General features: G+C 43.5%; 2 protein-coding genes and 1 non-coding gene across 6 annotated transcripts; 1 reads left to right on the top strand and 2 right to left on the bottom strand.

Annotated features, from left to right (window-relative positions):
• Positions 1–5239: 5239 nt before the first annotated feature.
• On the top strand, positions 5240–18627 carry cd9 (CD9 molecule). Of its 4 annotated transcripts, none has more exons than XM_014193133.3 (9): positions 5240–5386; positions 5621–5734; positions 12477–12579; positions 12852–12949; positions 14408–14482; positions 14661–14762; positions 14909–14998; positions 16207–16290; positions 17137–18627. In XM_014193133.3, the coding sequence occupies exons 2-9, from the start codon at positions 5669–5671 to the stop codon at positions 17209–17211; spliced, it is 693 nt and encodes a 230-aa protein (XP_014048608.1). In that variant the 5' UTR covers positions 5240–5386; positions 5621–5668; the 3' UTR covers positions 17212–18627. The 4 variants fall into 4 exon arrangements, with proteins under 4 accessions (XP_014048608.1, XP_014048609.1, NP_001117013.1 ...); XM_014193134.3 differs by having other exon boundaries at positions 5251–5386; positions 5648–5734; NM_001123541.3 differs by having other exon boundaries at positions 5315–5386; positions 5643–5734.
• On the bottom strand, positions 18247–20116 carry LOC123741693 (uncharacterized). The gene is made up of 3 exons (XR_014387614.1): positions 19565–20116; positions 19037–19160; positions 18247–18938 (listed from the first exon to the last, which is right to left on the bottom strand). It is a non-coding gene; the product is annotated as an uncharacterized LOC123741693 (transcript).
• Positions 20116–25190, bottom strand: LOC106601204 (uncharacterized). Its single transcript, XM_082973116.1, has 7 exons — positions 24560–25190; positions 23996–24142; positions 22952–23073; positions 22596–22755; positions 22286–22404; positions 20262–21617; positions 20116–20133 (listed from the first exon to the last, which is right to left on the bottom strand). The coding sequence occupies exons 1-7, from the start codon at positions 25122–25124 to the stop codon at positions 20116–20118; spliced, it is 2487 nt and encodes an 828-aa protein (XP_082829242.1). The 5' UTR covers positions 25125–25190.
• Between the last annotated feature and the right edge of the window lie 472 nt (positions 25191–25662).

Genomic DNA, 25662 nt, shown 5'->3' with positions numbered 1-25662 from the left:
CTGCACTCCCTTCTCTTCTTTTTTTACCATAACATACACAGTGGCATTTCATTTAGAGTAGCCTACCTCAAATGTATTTTTAGGACTTTTGTCATTACCGAAATATTACATTTAAATAATTGCATTTCGTAAACATTTAAACGTGTAAATTTGTATGTTTATTTTTAGGGGATTGTTTGCGTGTAAATATGAGACGGCTTGCCACGATTTATGGCGAAGTATTTATCCTCTTTTTCCTTTTTCTTTACGACTGCGCGCACGCACCCCTCTGCATGCAGCTTTCACGCTTGAGCGAGTATCTCAAGTCAAGGAATAGAACAAGGAACCGAGTGTAAACAGTTTCCCCCCGACGCTTTAATTGACTTTCACTAGTCAGTTGGCGGTGATATAGCTAATGAAGCAGAGGGGGAGGGGTTATAAATAAAGAAGGAATAGATGGGGTAGGCCTAAAATAACACACAACTAGCAATTTAACAATGTAGAATACGAATGGGTGAGGAAAAGCCGCAGGGTAGTATAGGCCTGGCTAAACACATGTTAAAGGTGATCTATTTTAAACCACTCAAACCTAGGCAACTTCAAAGGCGAATTATCTTACAGGACTGATATGAAAGCATATTTTTTTATGATAGTGCGACGCCTGGTGGATATCAAACAACTTAATCAATGGACATGCAAGTAACAAGTTTCACGTTTTTAATGTCACATGCACAAATCCAGGGAAATTATTTCTTGCAAAGCTCTAAACCCAACAAAACTGTAATGAATAACAATGTAATAAGAAATAACATAAGGTAGAACAAAAACACACGAGAAATAAAAAATAAGAAATAAGAAGAACATGAGAAAGTAAGTAAGAACACTATATACAGGGTCAGTCAGCTCCAGTACCATATTTACAATGTGCAAGGATACTGGAGTGATAGAGGTAGATCTTTGTGCTCCCAAGTGGCGCAGCAGTCAAAGGCACTGCATCTCAGTGCTAGAGGCATCACTACAGACCCTGGTTCAATTCCAGGCTGTATCACAACTGGCAGTGATTGGGAGTTCCATAGGGCGGCACACAATTGGCCCAGCGTCGTCCAGGTTAGGGTTTGGCCGGGGTAGGCCGTCATTGTAAATAAGAATTTGTTCTTAACTGACTTGCCTAGTTAAATAAAATATAAATCAGTGGGAGCTCATAATAATGTCTGGAATGGTGCAAATGGAATGGCATCAAACACATAAAAACCATGTGTTTGATACCATTGTGCTCCAGCCATTACCACAAGCCCGTCCTCCCCAATTAAGGTGACACCAACCTCCTTTGGTAGATATGTATAGGGGTAAGGTGACTAGGCATCAGGATATATGATAAACAGAGAAGCAGCAGCATATATGATGATTGTATGTGAGTGGGTGGGTGTGTGTGTGTAAAGTCAGTATAAATGTATGTGCATATTATGTGTGTGAGCAAATGATGGCGTGAGTGTTTGTGTGTGTGTGTTGGAGTGTCAGTGTGCGTGAGTGTATAGGGAGGGACCTGTGAGTGTGCATAGAGACAGTGCAAAAATAAAATACAAGGGTCAACTCTGATAATCCGTGTAGCCATTTCGTTAGCTCTTTAGCAGTCTTATGGCTTGGGGATAGAAGCTGTTCAGGAGCTTCTTGGTGTCAGACTTGATGCACCGGCACCGCTTGCCATGTGGAAGCAGAGAGAACAGTGTGGTTTAGGTGGCTGGAGTATTTAACAATTTTCCTTGCCTTCCTTTCACACTGCCTGATATAGAGGTCCTGGTTGGAAGGGAGCTCAGCCCCAGTGATGTACCGGGCTGTCCACACCACCCTCTGTAGTGCCATACAATCGAGGGTGGTGCTATTACCATACCAAGCAGTGATGTAGCCAATCAAGATGCTCTCAATAGTACAGCTGTAGAACGTTTTGAGGATTTGAGGGCCCATGCCAAACCTTTTCAACCTCCGGAGGAGAAAGAGGCGCTTTCACGCCTTCTTCATGACTGTGCGCATGTGTGTAGGCCATTTTAAGTCCTTAGTGATTTGGAAACCAAGGAACTTGAAGCTCTTGACCCGCTCCACTGCAGCCCCGTCGTTGTGGATGGGGGCGTGCTCGCCCCCCTGTTTCCTGTAGTCCACGATCAGCTCCTTGGTCTCACTGACATTGAGGGAAAGGTTGTTGTCCCAGCACTACACTGCCAGGTCACTGACCTCCTCCCTGTAGGCTGTCTCATCGTTGCCGGTGATCAGGCCTACCACCGTTGTGTTGTCAGCAAACTTGATAATGGTGTTGGAGTCATGCGTGGCCATGCAGTCGTGGGTGAACCGGGAGTACAGGAGGGGACTAAGCACACACACCTGTGGGGCCTTTGTGCTGAGGGTCAGCGTGGCGGAGGTGATGTTGCCTACTCTCACCACCTGGGGTCGGCCTGCCAGGAAGTCCAGGATCCAGTTGCAGAGGGAGGTGTTCAGTCCCAGGGTCTTAAGATTGGTGATGAGCTTGGAGGGGACAATGGTTTTGAACGCTGAGTTGTAGTCAATGAACAGCATTCTCACATAGGTACTCCTCTTATCTAGATGGGTGAGGGCAGTGTGGAGTGCAATTGAGAATGCGTTGTCTAAGGATCTGTTGGGGCGGTATGCAAATTGGAGTGTGTCTAGGGTGTCTGGGATGATGGAGTTGATGTATGCCATAACCAGCCTCTCAAAGCACTTCATGATTACAGATGTGAGAGCTACAGGGCGGTAGTCATTGTGGCATGAAGCCTTAGAGTTCTTGGGAACAGGAATGATGGTGGTCATCTTAAAACGTGGGGGTTACAGACTGGGACAAGGAGAGGTTGAACATTCTCTCACCCTAACCTAACGTAGCAAGTGTAAAATAATCTCACCCCAACAACAACTAGGGAAAGTAAATGCATGCGAGTAATACTATCAGTGAGCTCAAAAAGTATTGGGACAGTGACAATTTTGTTGTTGTTTTGGCTCTGTACTCCAGCACTTTGAATTTGAAATGATACAATGACTTTGAGGTTAAAGCGCAGACTGTCAGTTTTAATTTGAGGATATTTTATTCCATATCAGGTGAACTGTTTAGAAATTACAGCACTTTTTATACACTGTCCCCCCCATTTTAAGGGACCAAAGGTATTGGGACAAATTCACTTATGTGTATTAAAGTAGTATAAAGTATTTGGTCCCGTATTCCTAGCACGCAATTACTACATTAAAAGCTTTGACTGTAAAAACTTGTTGGATGCATTTGCTGTTTGTTTTGGTTGTGTTTCAGATTATTTTGTGCCCAATAGAAATTAATGGTAAATAATGTTTTGTGTCATTTTGGAGTCACTTTTATTGTAAATAAGAATATAATATGTTTCTAAACACTTCTACATTAATGTGGATGCTACCATGATTACGGATAATCCTGAATAAATTGTGAATCATGAGTGAGAAAGTTACAGATGCACAAATATATCCCCAAGACATGCAAACCTCTCACCATTACAATAACAGGGGAGGTTCGCGTTTTGGGGGGGGATATGATATTTATACCTCTGTAACTTTCTCACTCATCATTATTCACGATTCATTCAGGTTTATCCACAATCATGGTAGCAGCCACATTAATGTAGAAGTGTTAATTGCAATGGAAAGGAGAAGAAGCATGTGATATAACAGGCCAATACTTTCTGCAGCAGTTTCAGCAATCCATAAAGTGCATACAAGTTCAATCACAAGTAGTTATTGACACTACTCCAATCAGGTTAGGGTTGGGGGGGGGGGGGGGGGGGGGGGAAACTAAACTAACGGACAGCAATACTTCTATTGCTACTTACAGCTATTTTTGCTCACATGTACGTTACATGTAGTTAAATAATTATAGATAAAGTATATTGCTAATTTATTCAAGTGCTGGATTTTCACCCACAGTGGCCAATCCACCAAGTTATTATTTTAGTGGTGATTTAATGGTCACCAAAATTGCGGCATCAATTGCTGTGTCTGTGATAACACTCACATTTTTATTGAAAGCAAGAACATCACAGCAAAAAAAACCCATCAAAGATGAACAAGCAACAATCAATTCAACCCTATCTCTACTTCACCTTTGTGATTGCTCCTCCACAATCCCTTCAGCATCACTACTTCAGAAAACATTATTGCAGCCACTTTGAGATGGGTGTCCATCAGTGCTATCACAGCCCTCTCTTCAGCAGCCACTGAACCTGCTATGAGCTTCCAGGGGTCATTCCATTGTCTGCTTTGGCCCAGGGAGGGCAGGCCAGATATAATTCTGTCCTGTAATATCATGGATTTTTTTATTTGTTTTATTTGTTTAACACTTTTTGGGTTACTACATGATTCCATATGTGTTATTTCATAGTTTTGATGTGGTCACTATTATTCTACAATGTAGAAAATAGTCAAATAAAGAAACCCCCCCCAGGACCATGCCTTAGGACTAACTGGCCTGATGGCTCCTGGCTGTCCCCAGTCCACCTGGTTGTGCTGCTGATCCAGTTCTGCCTGTGGCTATGAAACTCTGTTCCTGTTCACCAGACATGATACCTTGTCATGCTGCTGCTCCAGTTTCAACTGTTCTGTCTGCAACTATGGAACCCTAACCTGTTCACTGAACATGCTACCCTGGACCTTCTTTTTTTCGTACTCATTTTTACATTTTAGTCATTTAGCAGACACTTTTATCCAGAGCGACTTACAGTAGTGAATGTATACATTTCATACATTTTTTTTCTCCATACTGGTCCCCCGTGGGAATCGAACCCACAACCCTTGCGTTGCAAACACCATACTCTACCAACTGAGCCAGACGGGACCTCCTGAGGTGCTGGCCTGTTACACCCTCTACAACCACTGTGACTATTATTTCACCCTGTTGGTCATCTATGAACGTTTGAATATCTTGAAGAACGACCTGACCTTAATTGCTTGCTGTTTGGGGTTTTAGGCTGACGTAAAAATGGCTTTATAAATACATTTGATTTGATTATGAAAGGCCTATATGATATACTGTGTGTGGCTATAACTGTACAGTACACTCTTATCTGCTCATTATTACTTGCACAACACAACTGCTTGTCGCATAACACAAGTGTTTCCCAGAACTGGGCAAAAATAAGTTTCATTTCTCCATCATTGCCACCCCCCCCGTCCCCCCCCCGTCCCCCCCCCCCCGTCCCCCCCGTCCAGTCACTCAACAACCTAATCCAATCAGATGGTTCAATCGGACTGGGGGTTGGACTTAATCCAGATGAAATCCAACAATAAATTGTCTTCTTCACTCACATCGTCTGAAATTTAAGAACGGTTTGTTGTCGAAGTTGCATGCTGCAGTGTGAAGAGACTGGTCTGCGCGCAAAGAATCCAGGTAGGTTTACGTTACATTTCCCTCACTGTAGCTCGAGGTAGAAGATCAAACTGTTACAACATTTTTCTAATGAAAGATTAACCTTGCAATGATTCAACTCTGGCTATGATACTGTATAGTTAACTAAATACTTCCACCAACCCTCGACACATAACACCGCTTGCCCCCCCCCCCCCCCCCCACACATATTGTAAACATTTAGATGTTTGAACATCTTCAATTATTTTCCACCAGACTGTATTTCTGACTTCCTTAGTGTAGCGTGTAAGCAAACCTTTGGTAATGGCATTGGACGGATGTGGCCAGCTGTGCAAGTGTATCCTCCTCCTTTTCAACATCATTTTTGCCGTAAGTATCCACAATCTCACTGTAACTGTAGACCTAATGGTAACACCTTGGTATCTGGTGTGTATGAGAAAGATAAGGGGGCTGGTGTCAAATTTAAATTAATTGTGGTACGTGAATAGTTCAAATGTATTTATTTTAATTTTAACTTTATTTAACTAGGCAAGTGGGTTATAACACGTTCTTATTTACAATAACGGCCTACCCGTCATTGGGCATTGTCTATTTATCTTTGATCAACCTAAGCAGCATTTGCCATTTGCTGATTTGGAAATACACTTTGTTAAATTCAAATAATTGAATCACTTATTGAAATTTTGCCCAGAACCTTGCTACCATCTCTGTATGGGAAATACATTTTCACTGCTGTTATTAAAAGGCTGCATGTATTGTCTGTCTGACTGATTAAACCACTTTCCCATCAAAGTACCAGCTCATGTCTATTGCTCACAGTTGTCCATAAAATTGGTGTCACATGCCCGAATATAACTGGTGTAAACTTTACTGTGGAATACTTGCTTATGATCCCTTCCCTTGCAGAGTTTAAAAGAACAATACAAATAAAATAGTAACACAAGGAATAAAATATTGTTCAGCAGTCTAATGGCTTGGGGGTAGAAGCTGTTGAGGAGCCTTTTGATCCTGGACTTGGCGCTCCGGTACCGCTTGCCGTGCGGTAGCAGAGAAAACAGTCTATGACTTGGGTGACTGGAGTTTTATGGGCTTTCCTCTGGCATCGCCTATTATATAGGTCCTGGATGGCAGGAAGCTTGGCCCCCCGTTCGCACTACCCTCTGGAGCGCCTTATGGTCAGATTCCGAGCAGTTGCCATACCAGGCGGTGATGTAACCGGTCAGGATGCTCTCAATGGTGCAGCTGTAGAACCTTTTGAGGATCTGGGGACCCATGCCAAATCTTTTCAGTCTCCTGAGAGGGAAAATGTTTTGTTGTGCCCTCTTCACGACTGTCTTGGTATGTTTGGACCATGATTTTTCGTTGGTGATGTGGACACCAAGGAACTTGAAACTCTCGACCCGCTACACTACAGCCCGTTGATGTTAATGGGGTCTGTTCGGCCCGTCTTTTCCACACTGCCAGTTCTCTGACCTCCTCCCTATATGCCGTCTCATCGTTGTCGGTGATCAGGCCTACCACTGTTGTTGTCAGCAAACGTAATGATTGTGTTGGAGTCGTGTTTGGCTATGCAGTCGTGGGTGAACAGGGAATACAGGAGGGGACTAAGTACACACCCCTGAGGGGCCCCAGTGTTAAGGATCAGCGTGGCAGATGTGTTGTTGCCTACTCTTACCACCTGGGGTCGGCCCGTCAGGAAGTCCAGGATCCAGTTGCAGAGGGAGGTGTTTAGTCCCAGAGTCCTTAGCTTAGTGATGAGCTTCGTGGGCACTATGGTGTTGAATGCTGAGCTGTAGTCAATGAACAGCATTCTCACATAGGTGTTCCTTTTGTTCAGGTGAGAAAGAGCAGTATAGAGTGCGATTGAGATTGCGTCATCTGTGGATCTGTTGGGGCGGTATGCGAATTGGAGTGGGTCTAGGGTGTCCGGGAGGATGCTGTTGATGTGAGCCATGACCAGCCTTTCAAAGCACTTCATGGCTACCGACGTGAGTGCCAAGGGGCAGTAATCATTTAGGCAGGTTACCTTCGCTTCCATTGGCACAGGGACTATGGTGGTCTGCTTGAAACGGGTAGGTATTACAGACTCGGTCAGGGAGAGGTTGAAAATGTCAGTGAAGACACTTGCCAGTTGGTCGGTGCATGCTTTGAGTACACGTCCTGGTAATCAGTCTGGCCTAGCAGTGTTGAATGTTGACCTGTTTAAAGGTTTTGTTCACATCGGCTACCAAGAGCGTTATCACACAGTCATCCAGAACAGCTGGTGCTCTCGTGCATGCTTCAGTGTTGCTTGCTTCAAAGCGAGCATAAAAGGCATTTAGCTCGTCTGGTAGGCTCGCGTCACTGGGCAGCTCGTCTGGGTTTCCCTTTGTAGTCCGTAATAGTTTTCAAGCCCTGTCACATCTGACAAGCATCAGAACCGGTGTCGTAGGATTCAATCTTAATCCTGTATTGCCGCTTTGCTTGTTTGATGGTTCGTCTGAGGGCATAGCGGGATTTCATATAAGCGTTCGGATTAGTCTCCTGCTCCTTGAAAGCGGCAGCTCTAGCCTTTAGCTCGATGCGGATGTTGCCTGTAATCCATGGCTTCTGGTTGGGATATGTACGTACAGTCACTGTGGGGACGACGTCATCGATGCACTTATTGATGAAGCCGATGACTGAGGTGATTTATTCCTTAATGCCATTGGATGAATCCCGGAACATATTCCAGTCTGTGTTAGCAAAACAGTCCTGTAGTGTCGCATCCGCGTTATTTGACCACTTTCGTATTGAGCGAGTCACTGGTACTTCCTGCTTTAGTTTTTGCTTGTAAGCAGGAATCAGGATAGAATTATGGCCAGATTTGCCAAATGGAGGGCTGGGGAGAGCTTTGTATGCATCTCTGGGTGAGCATTTTCTTCTTTGCTTATGACCTTATCGAGTTGGTTGAGAGTGGTCTTAGTGCCAGCTTCGCTTTGTGGTGGTAAATAGACGGCTACGAATAATACAGATGAGAACTCGCTTGGTAGATAGTGTGGTCAACAGCTTATCATAAGGTACTCTACCTCAGGCGAGCAATACCTCGAGACTTCTTTAATTATTAGACATCGCGCACCAGCTGTTATTGACAAAAAGATACACACCCCCACCCCTCATCTTAGCAGAGGTAGCGTCTCTGTTCTGCTGGTGCATGGAAAATCCCACCAGCTCTATATTGTCCATTTCTTCGTTCAGCCACATCTCGGTGAAACATAAGATGTTACAGTTTTTAATGTCCTGTTGGTAGGATAATCTTAATGGTAGGTCATCAATTTTATTTTCCAACGATTGCACGTTAGCAAGAAGAATGGAAGGCATTGGGAGTTTACTCGCTCGCCCCCGGATTCTCAGAAGGATCCCTGATCTGCGTCCCCTTTTCCGGTGTCTTTTCTTCACGCAAAAGGCGTGAATCTGTGCCTGTTCCAGTGAAAGCAGGATATCCTTCTCGTCGGACTCGTTAAAGGAAAAAGTTTCTTCCAGTCTGCAGTGAGTAATCGCTTTTCTGATGTCCAGAAGTTATTTTCGGTCATAAGAGACAGTAGCAGCAACATTATGTACACAATAAGTAAAAAAATAAGTTGTACAAAACGCAACAAAATTGCACAATTGGTTGGGAGAATGTAAAACGTCAGCCATGTTTTTCAGTGCCATCTTTTAGAGCATGCGTGTGTGTGCGTATGTAGTGTACACAACACACACACACACAAGTTCATTCCATTAGTGAATTTCTCCTTCATTAATGGAAGTGAGCGAGAAGTTTAGTGTCATGTTAAGTTTCAAAATGTTGTCGTTCATCCAGACAACCTCTTAGGTTGTGTTCAGGCTTTTTAATCCAATCAATGTAATACGAATACAAAAGAAGCAACAAAACATTTACCTTGCTGCTGAAAAGCAGGCCTAAATCATAAAAAAAAAAATATATATATATATATATATATATATATATATATATATATATATATATATATATATATATATATATATATATATTTATTTCACCTTTTATTTAACCAGGTAGGCTAGTTGAGAACAAGTTCTCATTTACAACTGCGGACCTGGCCAAGATAAAGCAAAGCAGTGCGACACAAACAACAACAACACAGAGTTACACATGGAATAAACAAACATACAGTCAATAACACAATAGAAAAAAGTATATATACAGTGTGTGCAAATGAGGTAAGATAAGGAGGTAAGGCAATATGAGATATGAGCCGACAGTTGCAAAACCACAGACTTACTTCATCATTGGGGTGTGGTTAGTTCACTTTACCAGCTAACTGATATTCCAAGCAGGGGAATTCCAAATAAATGAATCAAAAGTAAGAAACGAAACCAAAAACTTAAATAGCAGTGTAGAATCACACAGTTGTGCTGTTTAATTCATTGAACTAGTTTATTCCTAGCCCCTGGTTGAGGAAGCTATTCTGTTCAGTATTTATGCTAATGCTATTTTGTGCTTTGAAAGGAATGCCTATTGTGAAACATTCTTTCTTTATGTCTTGTTTATCTAGCTTTCCCAAACTAGACTATATTTATTCGTAGTCCATTTTTGCAAAACAGTGCTGCAGCTGACATTTACATTTATATTTAACCTTTATTTAACTAGGCAAGTCAGTTAAGAACAAATTCTTATTTACAATGACGGCCTACCCCGACCAAACCCTAACCTGGACGACGCTGGGCCAATTGTGCGCCGCCCTATGGGACTCCCAATCAGGGCCGGGTTGTGATACAGCATGGAATCGAACCGGGGCCTGTAGTGACGCCTCTAGCACTGAGATGCCTTAGACCGCTGCGCCACTTGGAGCCCATGACTGTCATCATGTTACCAATCATCGTTCAAAACTTCAAAACAGAACATTTCAGGAAATGGAAAAAACTGCCATATTCTCCCATTAACAAACATACAATTATGAAACTTCAGAAGCAATTTTGAATACATTTCTTGGTCCTAGAGTCATGAAATGAAATATTCACAGTTCATTGAGGGGAGTTACTGCTTTCAGTTTGAAGGAAGTTGCTAACTAGCGTAGCGCAACCGCTAACGAGCTAGTATGCTAGTAGATACCATAGACGTCCAGCCATTGTGCTAACGCTAGTTAATATTGGTTCCTTCATACTCAGTGCTTGACTTGGGCAGAAACTCTCCTCAATTGTTTTCCTGCTTGAGCTTCTGTTCCTCTTATAGAATATTAGCTCAAGAGTATTGTGGAGCTCCTGCACCTAAATATAAACAGTACCGGCACCCAAAATGAGTTCTGGCACCTACAGTGGCAAGAGAAAGTATGTGAACCCTTTGGAATTACCTAGATGTCTGCATAAATTGGTCATAAAATTGTATCTGATCTTCATCAATAGACAAACACAGTCTGCTTAAACTAATAACACACAAACAATTATACGTTTTCATGTCTTTATTGAACACACTGTGTAAACATTCACAGTGTAGGGTGGAAAAAGTATGTGAACCCTTGGATTTAATAACTGGTTGACCCTCCTTTGGCAGCAATGACCTCAACCAAATGTTTTCTGTAGTTGTGGATCAGACCTACACAACGGTCAGGAGGAATTTTGGACCATTCCTCTTTACAAAACTGTTTCAGTTCAGCAATATTCTTAGGATGTCTGGTGTGAACCGCTCTTGAGGTCATGCCACAGCATTTTAAATCAGGTTGAGGTCAGGACTCTGACTGGGCCACTCCAGGTGTATTTTCTTCTGTTGAAGGCATTCTGTTGTTGATTTACTTCTGTGTTTTGGGTCGTTGTCCTGTTGCATCACCCAACTTCTGTTGAGCTTCAATTGGCGGACAGATAGCCTAACATTCTCCTGTGTTGATAAACTTGGGAATTCATTTTTCCGGCGATGATAGCAAGCTGTCCAGGCCCTGAGGCAGCAAAGCAGCCCCAAACCATGATGCTTCCTCCACCATACTTTACAGTCGGAATGAGGTTTTGATGTTGGTGTACTGTGCCCTTTTTTTCTCCACACAGTGTTGTGTGTTCCTTCCAAACAATTCAACTGTAGTTTCATCTGTCCACAGAATAATTTGCCAGAAGTGCTGTGGAACATCCAGGTACTCTTTTGCGAACTTCAGACATGCAGCAATGCTTTTTATGGACAGCAGTGGCTTCTTTCGTGGTATCCTCCCATGAACACCATTCTTGTTTAGTGTTTTTCGTATCATTCACTCGTCAACAGAGATGTTAGCATGTTCCAGAGATTTCTGTAAGTCATTAGCTGACACTCTAGGATTCTTCTTAACCTCATTGAGCATTCTGCACTGTGCTCTTGCAGTCATCTTTGCAGGACGGCCACTCCTAGGGAGAGTAGCAACAGTGCTGAACTTTCTACATTTATAGACAATTTGTCTTACCGTGGACTGATGAACATCAGGACTTTTAGAGATACTTTTGTAAACCTTTCCAGCTTTTATGTAAGTCAACAATTCTTAATCTTAGGTCTTCTGAGATCTCTTTTGTTCGAGGCGTGGTTCACATCAGGCAATGCTTCTTGTGAATAGCAAACTCAAATTTTGTGAGTGTTTTTTATAGGGCAGGGCAGTTCTAACCAACATCTCCAATCTCGTCTCATTGATTGGACTCCAAGTTAGCTGACACCTGACTACAATTAGCTTTTGGAGAAGTCATTAACCTAGGGGTTCAAATACTTTCCCCAACCAACACTGTGAATGTTTAAATTCTGTATTCAATATAGACAAGAAAAATACAATAATTTGTGTGTTATTAGTTTAAGCACACTGTTTGTCTATTATTGTGACTAAGATCAAATCAAATTTCATGACTAATTTATGCAGAAATCCAGGTAATTCCAAAGGGTTCACATACTTTTTCTTGCCACTGTATTTCAGTCCAAGTCAAGCACTGTTCATCATTCTGGATGTAGAGACATGTAAATGGTATCCATGAGTTCATCTGACTCTGGGGAAGTATTGCCAAAATCCCGAAGTATCCCTTTAATACTAGTACATCTTGTACACTATTTGTAACATATTGTGTGAGACTGATCTTTAGGTATGCTTTCACAACCTGTTTCATGCACAGTTTTTGTGGTCTCTTCCTCTGATAGCTGGTGGGTTTTGTGATGTTCGGGTTGGGCTTGTGGCTGAGATTCAGCTCTGAGACCAGAGGACTTTTCAACATAGACCTCAACACGCAACAGTTTGTCAGCGGTGAGCTCACACAATTCTGCTCTACTAATTTCAGCCCCAGATTTGTTGGAAAACCTTTTGCAGCTGTATGCCATGGATAGACTATACAACTTTAGGTCACTTTATATATTTTATTACAGGTTTATAAACTAATAATTACTTTATTAATGACTTATAAATATTTTAAAACCATTAATAAAGTTAATCTCTTAAGTGTTACTGACAAATTATTCAAATCACCATTAGTGCTGAACAGCTAACATTGACAAATCTCTCTCTCTCTCATACTGTAGTTGTGTCAGTGTTAATTGTGTTAGGAGCAGTGATGTTGCTCGTGGCTGTTTTCGGAGACTATGGAGCGTGCAATGAGAATAAGACTGCATTGGAAGTGGTAAGCTACAACGAAAAGAAAAACGGCAACCATTTTCCATTAGTTACACTACACTGAAGGGGGGGCACGAAGTATTTAACAGCCCTGATTTAGAGGCTTGAGTGGGCAGAGGTAGGTAACCTTAGTTCATTCAATTGTCCTCAAACAAGTCAAGGAAGATCAAAAGACTGAAACGTGAGACCAGACATGCTTTCAGAAACCAGGTGTGGATATTCACCCATTTCTAGTGACCAACCAACCCTTCTTCCACATGGAACATTGGCGTCTAAGAACATACATATTAGTTTAACTTCTTACTTTCTAGTGAGGAACTCTTATTATCTAAACTTGTTCAACCCAATATTTTGCCCAAAGCCCTTACCCACAAAGCACCGGTGGAAATCTAAGCTGTCACATGGAGCGTATGGAATGTTGAGTGAACCTGCTGCTTTTTCCCGCCACTCTCTGGTTCTCCTTGCTGCACCTCTGACCTCTCTCTCTCAGGGGCCTAGCAAGCACTTATTGTCATCAATCCCTCAACTGATCCACTACCTCAAGAGCCATGGTGCACTTTGCAACCATAGAGGAGCACTGGGAGTCTCACCTCTTGGTCTGAGAAGGCCAGAGACTTAAGATCCCATTTAACAAGGGCTCGAGATAAGAAATTCTTACTTCCTGTGTGAAGCTTTGCTGCAGGACATTTTTGTGAATGACTAGCTCAGTGGGTGACCTGTTTCCTGGTTTAACACCATTCCATGGGTATAGCGACAGGTTTCCAGTTCTTAGGGATAGTGAGTTCAGGGAAGAGGTCAAAGGCTCTAACAAAGTTTCTAGATTTGGAAAACACTTTCACAGCTTGAAATAACCCAAACTATTATTATTATTAGCTATTCCCCTACGAAACACACTACAGTCCAAGATGTCAGAAACAGATGATGCAATTATGATTGCTTCGTATCTCAAATTGACAAAGATTGACAAAGCAATGCGCTTACTAATTTACAGCTATGATGAGCTGAAACTTGTTTTTGGCTGCAGGTTCAAGGTAGAAATCACAGTGAATGGTTTATCTTGCCCAGAGCTTCCTGTTGCCATTTTGAGGCAGCGGTTGCTTTCACTCTGTGGTTTATTATTGGATGCATGACTGTGAGCGTGTCATACAGTATGTGATCTCTCTCACATTAAATTCAGAACTCAGGTTGAGGAATGTCATTACTTCTATGCTTCTGTAGCTTGTGAAGATAGCCAGTGATTTATTTTAGAGGCACATAGTAACCTTCACACAGTTTCTCAGAAAGGTCATGGTCTTTTCTCATTGTCGCAACTTCAAATTCAACTTGATTTATTGTGCATACATTTAACGTCACAACACAAATAAGAAACAAGTCAATTTAAAGGACAGTTTATACATATACAGTGATACTGTGGTTTTATGTGTGGTAATTCATAGAGTATGTGTCTTGTTTTCCTGCCTCTCAGTCTTCCTGCCTGCTGTCTTTCCTGACTGTATTAGTGATTGGAGCCGGTGGGGGAGCCTACGTGATGAGCGATGAGGTGAGAGAGGGAAGGGAAAAGGGGAGCGAGAGAAAAGGATTAATGATAAACAACTTAAAGCCAAGGCTTCCCTTTCACGCAGATCACCAAACCCTGTGCTATTTCATGAAGTGGTAGTAGTCAACAGTGTAAGTCTACCTCATGTGTTGTTGTCTTGTCTTTGTGCTGTGCTGTGCAGGTTGGGAAGCAGGTGGCAATATTCTATACGACTGTGTACGCTCAGTATCTGGACAAACAAGACCCTGGCTTGGCTGTTACCCTGTCCATGTTCCACAATGTGGTAAAGACCAAACCTATTCCCAAACTATTAATAGAATCACAGCTTTAGTTAGGCACATTTCACTCCATCATAGCTAATTCAATCCACAGCTCTATAACAATTATGTACACATTCTAAATAGCACTTTCCTTCTCTCTTTCTTCTAGTTGCACTGCTGTGGTCTCCTTGGTGGCTTGGACCTCTTGGTCAAAATCACATGTCCCATTACTGGCTTTTTGGGGACCTTAGCTGTCCCTGTGAGTGTGTTCATCATAGGCCAAATCCTATAAACTTGAGAAACATGAACTTGAACTTCAATGTATTTCATGCATTGTTGTCCATCCAATGGATATTTGTGAGTAAATGTAAGTTACAGGTGCAGGCAGGGTACCACATGAGGGAGGAGGATGTCTTCCTGTAACGCACAGCGTTGAGATTGCCTGCAATGACAACAAGCTCAATCTGATGATGCTGTGACACACCGCCCCAGACCACGGCGGACCCTCCACCTCCAAATCGATCCCGCTCCAGAGTACAGGCCTCGGTGTAACGCTCATTCCTTCGATGATAAACGCGAATACGACCATCACCAATGGTGAGACAAAACCGCGACTCGTCAGTGAAGACCACTTTTTGCCAGTCCTGTCTGGTCCAGCGACGGTGGGTTTGTGCCCATAAGCGACATTGTTGCCGGTGATGTCTGGTGAGGAACTGCCTTACAACAGGCCTACAAGCCCTCAGTCCAGCCTCTCTCAGCCTATTGCGGACAGTCTGAGCACTGATGGAGGGATTGTGCGTTCTTGGTGTAACTCAGGCAGTTGTTGCCATCCTGTACCTGTCCCGCAGGTGTGATGTTCAGATGTACCGATCCTGTGCAGGTGTTGTTACACGTGGTCTGCCACTGAGAGGACGATCAGCTGTCCGTCCTGTCTCCCTATAGCACTCTTAGGCGTCTCACAGTACGGACATTGCAATGTATTGCCCTGGCCACATCTGCAGTCAGCATGCCTAAGGCACATTCACACAGATGAGCAGGGACCCTGGGCATCTTTCTTTTGGTGTTTTTCAGTGTCAGTAGAAAAGCCTCTTTAGTTTCTTAAGAGTTCATAACTGTAACCTTAATTGCCTACCGTCTGTAAACTGTTAGTGTCTTAACGACCGTTCCACAGGTGCATGTTCATGGTTCATTGAACAAGTATGGGAAATGGTGTTTAAACCCTTTACAATGAAGATCTGTGGATTTTTACAAATTATCTTTGAAAGGCAGGGTCCTGAAAAAGGGACGTTTCTTTTTTTGCTGAGTTTATGTAAAATAATCTCTCAAGACTGACAAATGACATTTGTTACCTTATGTTTATTCCACTATGGAGGCATCGAGGAGGATGGCCTCGATTTCCATATCTCTGCTCTGTACTGAGCCCAAGGCCCTAACCCGTCCCCCTCTGGTCTCTCTGTCCCCCTGCAGGCCTGCCCCACAGTGATCATCAACCTCCTTGAGTCCAAAGCGCCTCTGGTGATTGGCCTCTTCCTTGGGACTGCTGCTATGATGGTAGGCAATACTACACACAGTTCAGTGGACAAATTCGTTAACCAGGGTATATGTTGCTGCAGGGTTAGAAATGCACTGGTTAGAAGAGAGCAACAGATGGGTGTTGTGTTACACATTGTTCCCGTGCTGAATGTGATGAAACTGATTGTCAGAGGAGAGTTGAAGCAAACCCCAAGACTTAACTGTTTTCGTTTTTCAACCCTCTGCTTCTCCTTTGTAATAACCCCTACCTTCATCTGTTTCTCCCATCCTTTACCATCCCTCCCTTCAAATCACTCTTCTCCCCCTTCCTTTCCCTCCTTTCAGATCTTGGCCCTGGTGTGCATCTCCCTCCTCAGGAAAGAGATCCAGCACTCCCAGTCCTCTCCCCTACATCCTCCTCTACTACTGTCCCCCCCCCAACCAGGACCCTGTGGTCTTTACCCCACTTCCCGTCATCATACCTGTGGCTGATGCACTAACTCCTTACTCCTCCATCTTTATTTACACCAATGATCTATGATTCTTTCCTCGCACACTCACAGATCCTCTTTCCACTGCTCAGTAAGGTCAATGTCTAGTCTTACTGCAAGCTATCCATCTTCTACTGTTAAATGTCTGGAATGAGTGTGTCTTCAATTCACACACTATTTAGGTACATTTGCTTGTCTAAGGCAATATTTTAGGTGGGGATTTGCACTCATGAATCTCACCCTGTTACTTCATGTGGTCTAATCCTGAAGGTGATGGGGGGCGATCGCTCACCCTGTTACTTCATGTGGTCTACTCCTGAAGGTGGCTGTGATCGCTCACCCTGCTCTCTTTCTCTGATCCCATTCTGCTTAACCCTTTCCTCCCTGCTCCTAGATCACAGCCGTGGTGTGCTGCAGCATCCTCGTGAAACAGATCAAGAGGAGTCACCTCTCTGCCCCCGTGTACTGAGGGGACAGGACCACCATGTTCAAACATTTCTCCATTGAGACCAAACCAGATGGTTGTCATTCAGTGACCATCACCCCATTCTTTCACTTAATACTTCTGGAGAGGCGCCCAATAAAAATGGATGTCCTAATTAGCTTGTATTCATTTGCGTAGCTGGACAGGGCTCTAGATCCTCTGGACGTGCTTTAGCAGGGCTCAGAATGAGACCACACCATCCATTTAGATGACATATGAACATTGCAGACAAGATACTGTTGCTCAGTAGCTCAGTAGCAGCTGTTTGTTCTGCCCCTCTTCCCACTGTAGTCCTTAATCTTCATATTTTTTACCTTTTTAAAAATCACTTACCAAATGTATATAGCTGCTCTTGCTGACAATGCTGCTTACATGAAAGGGACCATTTTATTAAGATAGTCATACGGAGCATTGAATGAGGGCACTGCTGTAATCAGACAAGTGAAGCACGTTTCAAAGTTAAAATATCCATAGCAATGTACTGCTGACAGAATTAGCATCTTAACATGATCTTAGACTGTTAGGAAATTAATTTACAAGGATTTAACTGCAAACTGGATTAATCCGTAGTTGGTTCTCTATGCCAAATGAAGTACATTTATTAATAACATCTAATCATTCTACACAATTACAATACTAATCCCAACTCCAGCTCCACTTGTACGCCCTGAGGTGATACGAAAGACTGATTTCTTCATTCCATGTTTGGATGTTGACGTGGGATGATATCATATGCAAAGTTGAGTCAGGAATCCTTAAATATGTCTCTAACGTTCTGTTTGCTTGACTTCGTATGCTATTACTTTGATGCCGATGTGAAATGGCTAGCTAGTTAGTAGTGGCACTCGCTCTGAGACCTGAAGTAGTTCTTCCCCTTGCTCTGCAAGGGCCGCGGCTTTTGTGGTGCAATGGGTAACGATGCTTCGTGGGTGTCAGTTGTCAATGTGTGCAGAGGGTCCCTGGTTCGAGCGAGGAGAGGGACGGAAGCTAAACTGTTACACTGATTTTTATAAGCAAACATTTTTGTAATTTTGAGTCACTCCAATCGCAGCGGATGTGAACCTTATTGCTATTGGGAATCATATCGCCCTGAATGCCCCGTCAAGCAGCAGTTGTACTGGAGGCTGTTGAGTGTGATAGAATAAACACTTCAAATGGAGTGGCTTGGTACACAAGCCAAAGTGTTGCCCTGTAAATGCAGGCCATGTCAGGCAGGAGTAGGCCAAATGGTGTACCTAACCAGGTCAAGTGTCTTGTAGGAAGTCTTAATTTATGAGAACTACAATTTCCAATGTTTTTTTTACACTGAGTACCGCTTATGTTCTGTTACAAGCTAATACTACTGACTAACTTGGCACCAAATGTGGAGCTTTTTGTTAAAATAAAAAAAAAAATGTCTTCCTCCTTGTCTGATGTCATTGTGCTTACTGCATGACTGAATAAGTGCTGGAGAAAAACAAATCATTGACCAATTGTGAATTTATTAATTTCTTCAGTTGTCCAGCTTTGGTCCTACAAATGAATAACAGTTAATGTAACAAAGATTGCAAATACATTAGTGTCACATTGAATACTGTAAGAAACAAGTACATTTTATGCTCACGATTGTCCAAACCATTATAGGAGTGTTAATTCAACTCACCGCTAAAGCAGCCCTCAATACAGTCCCCATCTGCTGGGGAGCACAACTCCGTGGAGCACATGAAGTAGATCTGTTGTGGATGAGGACAGGACAACACACTCAAATGCACTGACCAGACAGTATGTATCAAACTCTGTCTATAATATGACACCATTGGCTGAAACTGACCTCCTGGTCCTCCAGGTGGGAGGGACTTCCTGTGGGTAAAGACTGGAAGGTGGTGATTGTGAGCCTCCGGGTGTGACGGGGTTGGGCTGGTGGTGGGGGAGGGGCCTGGGAGTCACCACGGCAGCTGAAAAACGAGACAAAACAACGTAGAGGTTTTCAGACAAAATAACTGCTTGTTCACTATATGGACAGTTATTTAGTGGAGCTGAGCAGCAGGTTCTGTGGAAAAACCTAAAGAATATGGATATTTCATGCAGCTACAGTGAGGGAAAAAAGTATTTGATCCCCTGCTGATTTTGTACATTTGCCCACTGACAAAGAAATAATCAGTCTATAATTTTAATGGTAGGTTTATTTGAACAGTGAGAGACAGAATAACAACAAATCCAGAAAAACACGTCAAAAATGTAGAGGTGAGGTGCCCTCTTGTGGCTCTTTATAGTGCATGCACTGATATGAGACAACCACAGCCTTTCAATAGTGGTGCAGTTCACACATACAGTAGAAATATTAAAGATGAAGACTTACCTTTCATCACTGTGTCTGGCAGATCTCCAGGGGGCCCTGGGTTGGGACGATGATGGGAAGGAATGGTTGAAGTTTGTGGATGAATGATGTGATGGTGTGAGGGGTTATGAATGGGTTTGGTGGTAGGATGGGGTGCATGGGTTGGACTCGCCACAGGAGTGCGGGCAAAGCTTCCTCTTCTATAATGGTCAGAATCTAGGGGAGCTTGAGCCCCTGATGTCTTTTCGGCGTGTGTACTGGGATCATAGCTTTGGTCCTGGTTGTAGATGGACATTCCAGGATGGTAGTAGTAGTAGTAGTAGTAGTAGTAGTAAGGGTCAAAGGGAAAAGGTGGGATTTCAGGAGTTGTAGATTCTGGGGTTGGAGTGGGGGTTTGAGGACTGTTAGTGGCAGGAGGAATAGGCTGAGTTTGGGTAGTAATCTGGATAGGCATTTTGGCCTGGGCATAGTCATATGGAAGGGCTGGTTGGTGAGAAGTTTCCATAGTGTGAGGAGCAGAGGTCTGAGATGGAGGAGTCGGAGCTCCTTTAGATGGGGCAGAAAATGCATGATCAACAGGTTGGGGTAATCTGTATGGATCATAAGGCAATGAGTGGTAATAGTATGGGTGATCGTAGTAGTGTGGATAAACTGGATGGCCAGATGCTGGAGTAGAGGTTGAAGAGGATGCAGGCGGAGCAGTGGGGAGGACAGTAACAGGGTTTTGTTCTTGTTGAGGTTTGCTGATGGGTGATTTGAGATAAGGGTAGTACAACGGGGGGAAGTTTGGAAAGAGAAGAGGTTGGGTTGCAGCATGGGCAACAGAGGTAGAACTAGTAGACAGGCTCTGGGCTGTGTGTGAATTGGAGGGTTGTTGTTGTGGAGGCCATTTCAGGTGACCATGAGGGTGTGACTTTCCACTTTGATCAGGAGACGACGCAGGGGGAGATGGGACAACTGGAGGTTGTTCGTCCATGGGTCTAGAGGGATTGTTGGTCTGGAGAACAATTCTGTGTTTCTGGATCGGTGGAGGCTTGTATGGAAAATGAAGAGTGTATTGGTAGAATGGGATCTCTATTAAGGTGGGAGATGAGTTAGGGGAAGTGATAGGTTTCAAAGGTTGAAGATGAATAAAAGGGTCATCAGGGTGATGGGATCTCTTGACTTCACCACTGGGTGTTTGTGGGGTGTAGTAGTGAGGATAGGGTGGAGGGTGAGGCACAGGAGTTCTACGGTGTGTTTGTGAACTGCTAACAGGGAGAGTAGAGGAGTGAGAGGCAGGGGTAACAGGCTGAGGGCGTTGGGGTGGGTTATAGGGAGGCACTTTGGGGTGGTAGAGGTAGTAGTGTGGAAACACCGGGAAGATCGGGTTAGGGGTGTAAGGGGCAGGTGGTTCAACCTGAGGACCATTGGTGGAAGTACCCGTCTTGGCACCAGGACTGGGCCCTTGAGGTGGCTCAAGGATAGGGATGTTGGGGTGATGGTAGTTGTGGTAGTATGGGTGGAGAGTATACTCAGGGGTTCGGAGATTGGGGGTTTCAGAGTGAACTGGATGACCAGCTGTAGTGGTAGAATACTGAGTAACATGGGAGTTATTGTAGTTGGGGTGGCTTGGGACAGGAGTGTGGCCTGGCTTCGACTCAGTGGGGCCTGTAGTTGGGAGTTGAGAGGGGGGACTAGAGGAAAGGGGTGACTGGTATGACTCACTGAGGGGCATCGTGTGGAGGTAGTAATACTGATAGAATGGGTAGGCCTGAAGACGCTGAGCCAGGGGAGGATGGACAGAGGGGCCATTAGTCAAGGGAGAAGTAACATGGATACCAGGGCTGGAAGGCTGATCAGGGGGAAATGTGGGCAGGGGATTGAATGGGTGAAGCACCGGGTAAGACGGGGTTATGGAAGAAGGGTTAGACAGCAGGGTTGTGGAAACTGAGTTTGTTGGGCCCATAGTTGCATAATGGGGGAAATCTGCTGCAGGTCGGAGGGGTTGTATTACTTGGTCAGGCGGAGAAGAAGGACAGGCCAGTGTGACGGCTTTCTCTCCTATCTGAAGAGAGAGAGTGTATTTTCCATCCTGGAAGAAAATGTCCACTATTTCAGTTAGGTGGGGAAAAGATCATTTCACTGAGTGTACAAAATATTAGGAACAAGTTTCCTAATATTGAGTTGCACCCTCTTCTCTCAAAACAGCCTCAATTCTTCAGGGTATGGACTATAAGGTGTCGAAAGCGTTCCACAGAGATGCTGTCCCATGTTGACTCCAATGCTTCCCACAGTTGTGTCAAGTTGGCTGGATGTCCTTTGGGTGGTCGACCATCCTTGATACACACAGGAAACTTTTGAGCATGAAAAACCCAGCAGCGTTGCAGTTCTTGACACAAACTGGTGAGCTTGGCACCTACTACCATATCCCATTCAAAGGCATTGCAATCTTTTGTCTTGCCCATTCAACCCTCTGAATGGCACACATACACAATCCATGTCTCAAGGCTTAAAATTATATTTTACCCATCTCCTCCCCTTCATCTACACTGATTGAAGTGGATCTAACAAGTGACATCAATAAGGGATCATAGCTTTCACCTGGTCAGTCTCATGGAAAGAGCAGGTGTTCCTAATGTTCTGTTCACTCAGTGTAAAATGCAACATTATTAAGCAAAGAAATTGTTTTAGCAAATTTCATATAAAAACAAAAAGGACAGTCAAGTAGCCCTGAGTCATCATTTCCATCCCATGGCTCACCTTTGATGTGATCCCACAGGCAGTGAAGGGTGCAGATATGAGCAGCTCTCCATGTTGCCTGTCCATTCTGTAGCCACACTGCAGGGCCAGCGAAAGCAGTGGTGTCCATTTTCCTGTAACTGCAGGGGGAAACCAACACAGCTCACATACAGACCTGACAATATCCCCACAAACTCATCATAGCAGTAGAAATATAGTTACAGAAACATTGGATTCAGTCCAAATGATGCCTCTAAATCTGTCTGTTCAGCAGCCAGTGTGCAGGCTGTGCACAATTGTGATAAATTATACTATAGAACTCCACACTTACCCTGGACTCTGAGCTCCTCTTTGGCTCCATGAACTTGCAGTCTGACAGTCATTCCCTGAGATGAGCAGCAGAGGGAGGAGGGGGCCAGGGCCTGGGACACTGGGCAGGACATCTTCACAGGGGTCCCTCTCCAGATCAGAGGTAACACATAACTACCATCCTGTCAGCAGCACCGCAGGCCACGGGAAAGAAGTGAATAATGGTGTGTGAAGAACAATAGAAAAAGCTTTTAGGTTGACAGAACGACAGTCACAGAACAGTTTTGACCTGCCAGTCTGACAAGTTCGGAGAATGGATTGTGACTATGGACATCGAGTTACTTTTAAAGAGGGGGGGGGGGGGGGGTGCTACTTTACCACTTCTTGCTTGACGTGACAGGCATTATAAGGTACCACAAACGTCAGGTCTCGCCATGTCGACTCGACAGAGTAGCCACATTGAGAGGGTAGATGGGCCAGGGGGACAGCAGAGGCATTCGCTAAAGGCAAGAGGACAAATTAACAGAATAACCTTCAGCTATGCATCATTCACACCCACACACCTTGTGGTCAGACTTTGCCCAATAATGGACTAAATGAGCTTAACTTTACTCCTTATAGTCCAAGGACTTTACATGTTCTGTTTAAAGGCGAATTGGCTCTGGAAGGCAAAATAGTCAAATACTCCATCTAAAACATGAATCAATTCTCAATTGCAGTAGGTTTCTATAAACATAAATCCCTCTACTTTCATATCACGTCAAAATCATTTCATAAATGAAAATAATGTACACTGTTTTTAACACAGTTGCAGACAATAGTATTTTTTGGTGACGACTCAAGTTTGTGGAGTCCGTCTTCCATTTACACAAAGATGTTCAGAGACGCAGATAGCTAATTAGCACAGTAGTCCACTGTCTTCCGTATTATTCTGTACATAAATCCGTGACACTCCATTTAGTATGATATGCTACGTTTCGTATGGTATGTATTCATTTGTAGTAAAAATGGCTACCGTTAGCTAGGCTTGAGATTAAGGTTAAAGGTTATTAAGTAACCTTCTGTTTTATGTAACCATAGCAAACTAATTTGAGTGTCCCAGATTTACACTTATTATGTTACCTCTAGGCTGGGGAACCCTAACTCTAGAAAGGTGTGTATCAATTTAACTTTTAGTTTTTATAAAATGATGTCTTGCTGATATGAAAGATAAGGTCCTTAAGCTTCCAAAACCCTAACCCAAGCGATGTGAGTTAATGTTCAGACCGAGCATCAGGGCTCTTAAAAAAATATCATAAAGGGCTCTTAAAAAATATATAATAAAATAAACACTCCCCTGTACAGAAGACACCTTCATCCAATGACTAATGTGTAATGGAACTGAGAGTCATGGTCAACGGGATAGGTCACTGTCCGACTTACCTCTATCTACTAGCAGATGTAGGGCTCTTCTCCCTCTGATACTGAGGATCATAGTCTCATCTCCACATTCTACCTCTGGCTCCATTCTCATCCAGCTCTCTGCTTTTGCTATCTCACCTCGAACTCGGATCTTTCCTGCACGCACTCCTAAAACAGACATAACATTCAGTGGCGGTTCTAGACCATTTCAACTTGGGGGGCCAAACTGGGGCCAGTTGTACTGTTAGAGGGGCCAGTTACATTAGTTATTGTTGTCATATCGTTTTCTTCACTGCATTGCAGGCATTAGCAGGCAAAATACCATGTTCATAATCATCATCGTTGCCACTGTCTAATAACGGATCTGATGTAAAAAGAAAAATGATAGCCAAAATGTAAAAATTATTTCATACTCCACATTTAGGGGGGCCACAAAGGGGTCCAAAATTGTTGTCACAGCCCCCCCCCCCAGAACCGCTAGTGTTAACATTAGCCTATTATGCATATTCTGAGCAAAGAAATACGTGGCTAGTCAAACTAAACAAGTTGAATGGTAGTGACAAACAGAGCCCACCTATAGTTTACCTGGAGTTACTGAATCTGAGTGGTTCTCATCGTTTCCCGTGATGGAAAACTTTCCACGATGTAAATTCTGAATTTTTCCTTGATTGCAATCGATATTACTAAATGATTTAAATGGAAAATCTTCCGAATGCTTCTCCTCGTGTTGTTTGGAATGGTACTTGCCGTTCTTATCATTGAATACCACCGTTCTTGTTCTACCCGAACGTCGTGATCTGTTCAATTCTTCAAAGTCCTGAGATAATTTATATTTTCGCACGTTTTCGTATGATTCACCCATTTCACCTGGCTTGGTGTCGTGGAGCTGTCTTCGCGCTGGCATTTCTACGCTGATTCTTGACTGGTTTGTTTGACGGACGTTGGTCTTTGTCGTCGGGATGTAATGAGTCAGTTTATCGTTACGGGTTACACTGTCGCTTGAAATAGGATTTTGTGTGGATTCTGTGAACTCAACAGGTGTATGAATTATTATTTTACCTGTTGAATCGTGAGCCTGACCTCGCAGATACCGAGTGATTGTTAGAATGTAAAGTAGGAGAATACCGTAGCCTTTTTGTTTAAAATACATTGTCAATGTGATTGTTTCTCAACGTGCATCAACACACTGGGACGAGGCAAAAGGGAAAGGTATATTTTGAATGCTCCCGCAAGCATGCGTTCACTGATTCAACCTCAAGTAGTCTTAATTGGTAATTAGTCTCAACAATGACATGCTGATTCCAATTACGCTTGCCATTTCTACAGGGGTATATAATTACAGGTTTGCTATATAATTTACCATAATAAAAGTCATGTTGAAACAACCACAATACGTTAGAGATGACAAGCTCTCTTCTCTCCACAAGAGGGTGGCAATGTCATACAAGTCAAATCACACATTGAATTCTCCACTCCCCCCCGAGGAGCCTCTGACCATTCCACCCTTACCCTGGTATGGCCAAGTAACCTTACGCAGTTCCTATAACTTTGCTTTGTTATTATGGTAGGAAAATAAACCATCATCTGCTGTAGCATAAGAACATCAGCAATTGCTGAGAGGTGAACCTGACCCTAATCAAGTTTCACCTTTGAATGTATGGGCTAGGAAACCTGCTTTTGTACCAACC

Source organism: Salmo salar, chromosome 03 (genome assembly GCF_965601325.2).
Source record: "Salmo salar chromosome 03, fSalSal1, whole genome shotgun sequence".
Classification (NCBI taxonomy): Eukaryota; Metazoa; Chordata; class Actinopteri; order Salmoniformes; family Salmonidae; genus Salmo; species Salmo salar.
The sequence above is the reverse complement of the archived record's forward strand: the minus strand, read 5'-3'. Positions and strand labels throughout refer to the sequence as shown.